This window comes from Nanorana parkeri, unplaced genomic scaffold, assembly GCF_000935625.1.
Source record: "Nanorana parkeri isolate BGI_ZX_2015 unplaced genomic scaffold, ASM93562v1 scaffold353, whole genome shotgun sequence".
Taxonomy (NCBI): domain Eukaryota; kingdom Metazoa; phylum Chordata; class Amphibia; order Anura; family Dicroglossidae; genus Nanorana; species Nanorana parkeri.
The window spans coordinates 842,861-854,359 of NW_017306621.1; the positions used below are offsets into that span (position 1 = coordinate 842,861).

Genomic DNA, 11,499 nt, shown 5'->3' on the forward strand with positions numbered 1-11,499 from the left:
GCAGAGCCAGCTGTTACTCACGCAGCTGGGCGGATCCAGACATAATTGTCGGGATCCGCTTCAGCTGCGGCGTCTCAGTATACCGCGAGCTGTAGCTCGCGGTATACTGAGCTTAGGGTAACGGGAGGACGCTAGTTTGTGTCCTCCCGTTACCCTAAGGAGAACTATGGGGAAAAGCCTTAAGCCCATAGTTCTCCTTTAAATCTTAAAAATACATTCAAGTACCTTAACTGGTAACAACAATGTATTTTATTTATGTATCACTCAGCTGGAGATCCTCAAATCATCTCTGAATTGGTGTGGACACTGTCCTTCCTTCTGGAGGGTGGCTACTATATCCCCCATGGTCCATGTGTGTGTTGTAAAGTAGTCACCGCTCCAAGCTTGCTCCTGTGATGGACTACAATCTCACGTTTAGTTTCCTAATTTGTATTGAGATTGTAGTCCATCACAGGAGTGAGCTTGGAGTGGTGGCTACTTTACAACACACACAGGAAGCAAAGACAGTGTCAGCACCAGTTCAGAGATGATTTGAGGATATACAGCCAAGTGATACACAAATAAGATACATTTTTATTAATAGTTAAGATACTTTAATGCACTTTTAGGATTTAACTCCTGAGTTTAGCGTCACTTTAAAGGAAAAGAAAATGTGCATTTATTAATTTGTGCACTGGAGCCTGCAAAGCATTGCAAATGTGACCAGTGGATCAGGGGTGCAATGCCCAGGTTTCTGCAGGCCATTGCCCTTGCCCCAGGTCCCTACAGATGGGCCGTAATGGGCCTGGAGGAAGTAATCAATGGTCTACAAATGCAGTGTGCTCAGTTCTTAACATCACTAAAGATATCTTTGTGTGTTTTCCAGAATAGATATCTGACTCTTAAAAGCTACCCCTGAAATCACACATAATCTTTAAAGGCATAGTCCACCTTTGGAAACAATATTAACAAATGCACCCACATCGATTACAGGAAAAAATGTGCATTTATGAATGTTTGCATTGGAGCTTGCATAGCATTGTAAATGTGACCAGTGGAACAGGGTTGCAATGCCCGGGTTCCTGCAGACTATTGCCCTAGCCACAGGTCCCTACAGAGCCTTCTGTTATAAGGCTGGAGGAAGTGATCAATGGGCTACAAGTGCAGTGCGCTCCCTATGAGTCTATGGAATTGATTTACTAAAGACAAATAGGCGGTTCACTTTGCAAGGGACTTTGCAGTGAAAGTTTCCCCTTAGCTTAAAGAATGAGGTGAAGCTCAGCTGACTTCTGTTACCCAATCATGTGCAAGCAAACATACTTTTTAATTTTTTTCCTGCACATGATTGATTATTCTTTGCAAAGTGAAATGTCATCACATTCACCAAGCTAAGGGAAACTTCCCCTGCAAAGTGATGAGGGCAGAAGGTAGTTTTCCATTCACAGAACTCTGTGAATGAATGATGTGGCTGTGCATGGCTCTCTAAAGGTGTCTAGGTGTGCTCCCTCTTCTGGTCTTTACAGACATAAACATGTACTCATCTGATCCAAGCGTGCACATTTATGTACCATCCTGTAAATCCACAGAAAACCTTGAGGCCAAGGGTAGGCAACCTCAACACTCCAGCTGTGGTGAAAGTACAATCTCATCATGCATGCCTTGGGGAGTCATACCTGTGGCTTTTAGAATCTTGTATTACTTCATGGGACTTGCAGTTCCACAATAGCTGTAGTGTCAAAGTTGCCTCCCCCTGCTTTAGATCAAAATGTGCCCTTATATCTGACTGCCTCCTCATCTCTATGGCCTGCAATAGCCACCAGCAATTGTACATTTGTATGATCTGCTACAATCACAGTGGATTCTTGTGACCTCGTTCAGTTATAAAGCCTTTACTCATAGGCAGGGCCGGATTTACTCTCCCTGCAGCCCCAAGGCCGTGTTCTGCAATGCGCCCCCCATCAATGGAGAATGGCAACCGGACGGCAGGGGCGGCAGTGTTAGTTTTATTTCTTTTTATTGTTTAATTTTTTTTTAAACTTTAAAAAAAAAACTTTTTTACATTTTTAGCTTATCATTAACTTTTTATCTTATTATTGTTTATTTATTTTTTATAATTATTTTCTTATTTGTAAATTAGTGATCGTGGCGACATCGCCGTGATCACTTGTAAACGAACAAGCGGCTTCCTCACACTACATTTAGTCCTGCCTTCCCAAAGCAGGACTAAATAAAGAACGCAACTTACCACCCGGCACTTTATGTTCCAGGCGTCGGGGGATTCGACACCGCTGCCACCCCTCTGCACCCTGCCGCCCCGAGGCCTGGCCTCGATGAACTTGATCCAGGCCTGCTGATACGATCAGCAAGCCTGGGACACCCAGAAACACTGAGACATCACTATTGCAGTAGAACCACAAATAGGATCCGCTTTACAAACACAACCTGATGTTTTTAAATAATAAAATGTGCATTCCAGTGCTTGTAAATAATGAGATCTGTATTACAATGTTATTAAATAATGAAAGATGATTTCCACTTTGTTTTGTTAAACTTCAAATGGTTGTTATGAATATAATGTAGCAAACCAATGTGTAAGCTCAGCCTGAGAGGGCCCTATTGACCCCTCTGTTCTGATCATACCCACCTGCCAGTTGTGTAGGCAGATCTGATCGGAAGCTCAATGTTAGTCTATGGGCAGCTGGATCTATATACAGTATAAGGACGTGTGTCTAGGTCAGTAAAGCAAAAAGGAGCAGAGCTCTGCTTTGGTGGACCTGATTGTGATGGATCAGAGGATGAAAACTGACACGGCTGTTTACATGCAACTCCCCATAAACTTAACATGGGCCTGTTCAGATACCCTCCATTGCAAGATCAAAAGACGGAGGAAAAAGTGAACAGACCTGGATGTTACAATCGTGACACCCATCCCCGTACTGCTCCGATCAGCAGGAGATCTGTGCACGATCAGAACAGACGCCACCCATGTGAAAGGGGCCTTAGCGTGCCAGTATGAGAGTTCATCCTAACATGTGCAACATTGGAAAGTCAGAACATCAATTCCCAAAGAGCAAATTCTAGGGCTGATCCTCAAATTTTGATCTAGGGCTGATCTGCAAATTGTTCCTTTAAGACTACTTCACACCAGATGCAGTTCGTTTCCGGCCCGATTCTGGCCAGAACGCACTGCATCGCATTGCGGCCGGCTCACTTTTTTTTGCCGGCCGCAATGCAATCGGCTGCACGGGATCGCAAGGCACATTGTGCCTGCGTTCCGGTCCAGTGCGATCAAAATGCTGCAAGCACTATTTTGATCGCACCGGACTGCAGGCACAATATGTCTCCCATCTACACTAAACAGCGTGCATAGAGGAATCCCTACTGCCAGCCGCTGCTGAGAATACCTCATCAGTGCCTGCATTTGATTGGATGCAAGAAATGTCCGGACGATAATTAACTTCCCACCTTTGAAAAATCGACTTTTATCAAACCTGGTGGCCCCATCAGGGCAACCCACCACTCGAATTTCAGCTGATTCAGCGGAAATTGGCTGAGATTCCAGCTATGGGTGACAAAGTTCACTTTGTACTGTATCTATGGAGTAGCAATGTTGTCACCCTAAGCTGCTCTCTCTTGACATGGACTACAAACACCTCCCCCTCTCTTCATCTCCTCCACATACGTGGAGGTGTACTATAATTCACAGATGAAATTGTGAGGGCAGATAACGTGGTTTGAGATTTCAGCTCAATGCAGAGGAAGCTACAAGGACACTGGATTTCTGCATTCACGATATTAATGGTCCATTTACATTTGTGCGGTGCGTTAGTGCACATGCATTAACAAACGTTATGTCACATGTGAAAGTGTGTTGCATTAAGGCAGCCCATTATCATCAATGGGTTTACGATGCCTCCAAAAATTGGACATCACCATCTTTTTACTGCAATGCACTATTATGCGTTGCCATGGATTGCAGCTTTTTGCAATGCATGCACGTCGCCTTAGTGCGTTGGTGTGATATTAAAAATGAATGGCACTGCATTGTAAAGCCTGTTGCTGCAGATCTAAATTTGGCTTTTTGGCAGAATTTCTCCCAGATTTGTTATTCTCTGTGTACGGCGCATATGCTGTACACATTCAGCCGAGTCACTGCATCTCTAAGATGTCATGTATACGCCTGATGGCAGGTAATGTGTGCGCAGGTGTTACATCATCAGTGCCCACCAATGGCATCATCAGTGCCACTCGTTACCCACCAGTTTTATCATTAGTGGCCACCTAGTGACATCATCAGTGCCAGCAGTTACCGACCAGTTACATAATCAGCGGCAACCCAGTGGCATCATCAGTGCCAAAAGTTACCCACCAGTTACATAACAAATGGCTACCCAATGGCATCATTGGTGCCACCAGTTTCATCATCAGTGGCCACCCAGTTTCATCATCAGTGGCCACCCAGTGGCATCATCAGTGCCACCAGTTACTTCACCAGTGGCCACCTAGTGCCATCATCAGCGCCACCAATTACCCAGCAGTTACATCATCAATGGCCACCCAGTGCAATCATCAGTGCCAAAGGTTACCCACCAGTTAAATCATCAATGGCTACCCAATGGCATTATCAGTGCCACCTAATGGCATCATCAGTGCCACCAGTTCCTCACCAGTTACATCATCTGTGGCCTAAAGAGGATGTCTCGGAACTTCAAAGCTGTGGCATTGGCAGGGGCCAGAGCAGATGATTAAAGATGGATCTGCCAGCGCTGGAGGGCACACTGGTCAGGTAAGTGAACCCTCATGGGCAGGGTACACCATGCATACTTGCCTATTAGGGCAAATACTCACCTCACAGCGGGTTACTACCACTTTAAGGACTAGTAAGCCGCAGTATCTTCCAATTTGTACCCTTGAATATTCACAGAATGACATAAATACCCCTCAATACTCATACACTGATATAGATACCTCTCAATACTCATGCAATGATATAGATACCCCTCAATACTCATGCAATGATATAGCTAACCCTCAATACTCATGCAATGATATAGATACCCCTTAATACTCACAGAATGATATAAATACCCTTCAATACTCATACACTGATATAGATACCCCTCAATACTCATACAATGATATATGTACCCCCTCAATACTCACAGAATGATATAGATACCCCTCAATACTCAGAATTATATAGATACCCCTCAATATTCACAGAATGATATAGATATCCCTCAATACTCATACAATGATATAGCTACCCCTCAATACACATAGAATGATATAGCTACCGCTCAACACATAGAATGATATAGCTACCCCTCAATACTCACAGAATGATATAGATACCCCTCAATACTCACCGAATGATATAGATACCCCTCAATACTCATACAATGATATAGCTACCCCTCAATACACATAGAATGATATAGCTACCCCTCAACACTTACAGAATGATATAGATACCCCTCAACACTTACAGAATGATATAGATACCCCTCAATACTCACACACTGATATAGATATCCCTCAATACTCATAGAATGATATAGATACCCCTCAATACTCATACACTGATATAGATACCCCTCAATACTCATACACTGATATAGACACCCCTCAAAACTCATACACTCATATAGCTATCCCCTCAATACTCATACAATGATATAGATACCCCTCAATACTCATACACTTATATAGATACCCCTCACTACTCATACACTGATATAGATGTCCCTCAATTTCTTACAGAAGTATATAGATACCCCTCAATACTCATACAATGATATAGCTACCCCTCAATACTCATACAATGATATAGATACCCCTCAATACTCATACAATGATAGAGCTACCCCTCAATACTCATGCAATTATATAGCTACCCCTTGGTACTCATAGAAAGCTCCTTGGTCATACATGGGTCCACTTTTGTCCCGGATCCCCATAGAAAAGTAAATAGCCCCCACCCTTGTGGTAAATGGCCCATTGACTTGCAGAGCTCAGGGCTGGGCTCTTACAAAGCGCCTGGAATGAACACCTATTGAAAGGCAGAGACAGCCGATTGTGTGCAGCTCGCTGGAGGTGGTAAAAAGGATCCAAATGGTTAAAGATGGTCCCGGGGGGAGGAGCCTGCACTGATGCCACAATTAAAGATGAACTTTCGGTGAACTAATTTATCTGACCAAGGTAAGAGGAAGAAAAAAAAAAGGGGGCCGACCTGGAGGGTGTATATAAAGGGAGAGACATGGGGGCGATGAGATGATATAGACTTAGCGCTGAATGTGTGTGTACTAGGGGGATAGACTTAGCGCTGACACCATGGATCTGTACACGATGGTCATTAGCGCTCTCTGCACGCTGGTGCTGCCGCTTCTGCTCCTGCTCACCGCAGTTAAGCTGTGGGAACTGTACTGCTTCAGTCGCAGGGACAAGCGCTGTAATTGGCCCCTGCCACCCGGCACTATGGGGTTACCCTTTTTTGGTGAGACTTTGCAAATGGTCCTGCAGGTATGTACCATGCGATCTCTAAATAGTCACATTTTAATGCTTTTTAACGCAATTCCTGTAGGAGCTTGCTAGGTGCTGTGCTATATAAACTGTTGCCTATAGAGATCTATTTTGCAGGCTAAGTGTATTTTTCTTGTCCATTGCAGAGACGCAAATTCTTGCAGCTGAAGCGCAGAAAGTACGGGCACATCTACAAGACGCATCTGTTCGGCGCCCCCACCGTGCGCGTCCTGGGCGCTGACAATGTGCGCCAGATCCTGCTCGGGGAGCACAAGCTGGTGTCTGTACAGTGGCCGGCGTCTGTCCGCACCATCCTGGGCTCTGGCTGTCTGTCCAACCTGCACGACAGCCAGCACAAGGACACCAAGAAGGTGAGCGAGCCATGTATGCCTGTCCCTAAATTCACATCGATCTGATCAATATCCTAAATCACTGCTTTCCTTCAAAGCTTCTCCTTGGGTGACGCCGCGTTCGTGTATTTTTCTAGTTATTCTATCGTAGGGGCTTTTTTTGTATTTGTCCATTTGCAGTACTTTTTAACCTGTTGCTGTGTTCATGTGTTTTTTTTTTTTTTTTTTTTTTTTTTTTTTTTCCCATTTTTTTTTTTAATACTCCGATCTGATTTCTGGGGATGCGTTTTTTATCATCCATTTGCAGTGCAAAGTTGGACCCTGTTGCACATCACTCTGTGTAAGATGCCGCGTCCATATGTATTTTGTATGGCGCATTTGCAGCCAGTTCAAAGCTGAACCTGTTGCACAGTACTTGATGCGTTTTACTGCGTTCATGTGTATTTTTGATTAGGATCGGGTCTTATTTCAGGGATGCGTTTGGCTGTATTTTCCATTTGCAGTATAGAGTGTAATCCGAGTTGGGTTTCTCAGGTCGGACCAACCTGTTGCACATCTGATGAGATTAAAGTGCTGTGCACTGCAAGCTCATCACCCCCATCATCCTAATCACCCCCATTGGTGCTCTCTGTGTGGCATTAGATTTGTTTGATGGAAGGGCAGGGGGTTTAATCCCTTCCCCGCTGAGCGTCTTCCAGGGAGGGGGGCTGCCCTGTGCGGGTCACCTTTTCACCTCTTTATTAATGCGATCCTATTACCGTGCGCGGCTGCCTTAACCCTTTGCAGGCTGAGCTAACGTTTCCCCCTCTACCCTCTTCAGGTGATCATGCAAGCCTTCTCCCGAGAGGCTCTGGACAACTACGTGCCGGTCATGGAGGAGGAGATGAGGAGCGCCATCGACCAGTGGCTGCAGAGCGGCCCCTGTGTGCTGGTCTACCCGGCCGTCAAGCGGCTGATGTTCCGCATCGCTATGAGGCTGCTGCTGGGATTCGAACCCGCGAACATGGACCCCGCGCAGGAACAGCCACTGGTGGAAGCCTTCGAGGAAATGATCCGCAACCTCTTCTCGCTGCCGATCGACGTGCCCTTCAGCGGCCTCTACAGGGTGAGTGAGGGAACTGCAGCGCTCTTCTGTACTAAAGTCTTCAATTGTCGGCAACATCAAAAATAACATTTGTATAATTGGAAGTTTATTAACCCCCCAATATATTTGTAGATTTATAATTTTTCCTCTGCCTGCAGAAGGGTGACTTTGATGGTTCTGCAGTAAAATTGCACAGCAGCATTGGCACCCTGTGTCAGCTAGTCCTTTTTTTTTTTTTTGTTCAATAGACTTTAGATCAGTGACAAAAATTAAAACTGAATCCCAGTTACAGCAGCAGTTGTCTTTCTGAATTAAAATGGAAGCCGCAGTAGCGTTGTATGGTTTGTCCAAGCCCCTATAACAGCCACTTTTGCTGGACAAGCTCATTTGTGTGTGTAATGTAAAAATATAAAGGCACATGAAAGTAAAACCATAACTAGTTGTTAACAACATTATACAGTTACTAGATCAATATGGTCAGTGTTGGGGTGTATGCCTATATTACATACATACATGCATGCATACATACATAGAGCACTCCATCAGGACTTCCACTGTATGTGAAATGAACATTCAAGGAATATATTGGTCTTTTTGGTGGGGGACATTCCTTGAGTATTCTTTTTGCATATTGTGGAAGTTCTGATGGAGTGTACTCGCTGTCTGATGTATTGGATGTAACTACTGTGTTGTGATGCACTCAGGAAGTGCTTCACAAAGAACACAGGTACCTACCCTCTGTTGCCCACTCTTTCTATACGTATATATCTATATTGTATTTTTTTTTCTAAACATACTTTGTAAAAACCTAAAAAGATGAATGCACAAACATATGTACTTGGGCTCTACAGTATCTGAAAGCATACTTTAGATACATAGTTTACTTCTGCTTTTGTACAACTAGAGCCAACACATCTTGTCCACATCTTGCGTTTAAGGTTCCCCCTGGTAACCAGCCTGTGCTTATTCTATGCTTTCTTTCTTGTAGGGTCTGCGGGCTCGAGATATCATCCATGCCAAGATAGAGGAGAACATAAAGGAAAAGCTGAGGAGGGATCCGGAGAGCACATGCAAAGATGCACTGCAGCTACTCATAGATCATAGCCGCAAGAACGGAGAGCCGGTGGACCTGCAGGTACTTGATAAACATTTGACTGTCCATAGAACACGTCTTGGAACACGTCTTAATGAGACTTCTGCTCAATGCAGCTTTTGTCAGAGGACTGTTATTCACTTCTAGTTTTTATAAAATGAACATGCTAATGTTAGTTTTCTACTCTACCTAGGCATTGAAAGAATCTGCCACAGAACTCTTATTTGGCGGGCACGGGACCACTGCCAGTGCGGCTACATCCCTGATCACGTTCCTTGGCCTTCATAAGGGGGTTGTACAGAAAGTCAGACAAGAACTTGAATCCAAGGTAAGATGTCTTTTTCAGGAATTTGGGTCTGGTAGTAAACAGTGCTGATTGTGCTGAATTTATAGTATAGTTTCAGAGTAGGGGTAGTAAACCTCGGCGCTCGTCTCAAGTCCCATGAGGCATTGCAAGATATGACAGCCACATTCACGACTCCCAAAGGCATGCTGTAGTTACACCACAGTTGGGGTGCTGTTGCCCACCCCTGGGGTAGAGCTTTAAATACATTTTTAGGCTTTAAAGTCCACATAGGTGTTTAGTAACATGCCTTCATGTACAGTTGCATGACATGAGCGGTTTTAGGTTTACATTGAACATCCATTGAATATGTAACAAAGTCAAAATGACTTAGGTGCCTTAATGGGACCATTATGTAGTGTGGTGCTTTGACCTATTTCTTTTTTAGATGATTGTGTTTGACTTTACCATCGCACTACTAGTCATATTTGTTAGGAACTTTGCTATGGGTCAAATCTCTTACTGACTTGTTGCACTTGTTAGTCTAAACATTGAGATCTGTAATAAGCAAAGTATTACAACCTATCAACCTATAGAAATGCTTATTTTAAGAGTACTGTATTAAGATTTGCTGTGGTTGGCTGGTACAGGTTACTGCACTTCACTATTGCTTTGTGCCTTGCCTTATTTAAAAAGCTTGCTTGACTTGATACAATGCCATGGTTCCTAAGCTGTAAATTCCATTTTAGGGTCTCCTATCCAATAAACCTGGAGAAAAGAAAGACCTAAGCATAGACCTTCTCCAACAGCTTAAATACACTGGGTGTGTCTTAAAGGAAACCCTCCGACTCAGCCCACCGGTTCCTGGTGGATTTCGGGTTGCTCGAAAGACGTTTGTCCTAAATGTAAGTATGCAAGTAGCGCTGTTGTAAAAAAAAAGTTTGAAGTTGAGAAAATACATAAAATATTGAGGTGACTTCTAAGACAATATCTTCAAATCTTCCCTCTTTCCTATCTTGAGGGACAGCGCTGCCCTAGGCTAAGAGCCCAGCTCTTGATTTTCTCCAAATGACCTGCTGAAAGGGCAAATTGCTCAAGCATTTACTGCTGCTATTGTAGGAGGTTGTTAGTTTCGTGTTTTATTGTATGCTCTACCTAATTTAGAGGGTGCAGGACACTTTGATCTAATAGTCGTGAGTTCACAAGCAGTGCACAGAACTTCTGAAAACTTGCAGGCAATTTCATGCTTGTCAACCGCCTCCTGGTGACCCTAATTGGAGACCTTTTTTTTACGGTTTGATAGCATCCTGTTGGACAGGCCAGTGCTGCATGTCACACCTATGTAGTGCCATTTACCTGCAATGACTCGGCTTTATACTCAAGCACTGTTTTTCCTCTTCCAGGGCTATCAAATTCCAAAGGGCTGGAACGTCATCTACAGCATTGCTGACACTCATGATGTCGCAGAGATCTTCCCCAATAAAGACGAATTTAATCCAGACCGATTTCTAACTCCCTTTCCTGAAGACTCATCCAGATTCAACTTCATTCCTTTTGGAGGAGGCGTACGAAGTTGTGTGGGCAAAGAATTTGCCAAAATTCTACTGAAGATCTTTATAGTCGAACTGTGTCGAAATTGTGACTGGGAGCTCTTAAATGGGGCACCGACTATGAAGACTGGCCCAATTGTTTATCCCGTGGACAATCTCCCCACTAAATTCAAACCTTTCAACAGCACATTTTAATCACCAACCTGTTGAATATGTACAAAAATCCATTATATAGCATCTTATGTGTATATAAAGCTTTTATAACTTGCTTATTTTATATTTAATTTGTACAGTAACCTAGTTTATTTATACATTTCCCCAGACTTAAAAGACTTATGAACTCCTAAGCACTCATTGTGGATGAAGATCCACAATTTTCTGTAGATATGTTAAAAGGTATACATTGCCCTAATGAATGTACTAGTGGGCAGGCTTGTAACAATGTACATGTGTTTGTAGAAATACATTCAGGTGTTGAAATAAAGAATTACAGGTTCTCCATGAAGTTATTGATGTATGCAATGATTCTCTTGAATTGGGGTTTTACAAATGGATCCTTTTTATGCACATTTAGGCGGTGTCCTTTAAATAATCCCATATTGAAATCTTTGACTGTTTTCCCGAAAATCAGCTTCCAG

The 11,499-nt window shown here is 43.6% G+C and overlaps 1 protein-coding gene across 1 annotated transcript; it reads left to right on the forward strand.

Moving 5' to 3' along the window:
• The first annotated feature begins 6,312 nt into the window (after positions 1 to 6,312).
• LOC108788826 (cytochrome P450 26A1) lies at positions 6,313 to 11,202 on the forward strand. Its single transcript, XM_018558685.1, has 7 exons — positions 6,313 to 6,501; positions 6,648 to 6,872; positions 7,672 to 7,956; positions 8,924 to 9,070; positions 9,222 to 9,356; positions 10,061 to 10,216; positions 10,715 to 11,202. The coding sequence occupies exons 1-7, from the start codon at positions 6,313 to 6,315 to the stop codon at positions 11,054 to 11,056; spliced, it is 1,479 nt and encodes a 492-aa protein (XP_018414187.1). The 3' UTR covers positions 11,057 to 11,202.
• The last annotated feature ends 297 nt before the right edge of the window (positions 11,203 to 11,499 follow it).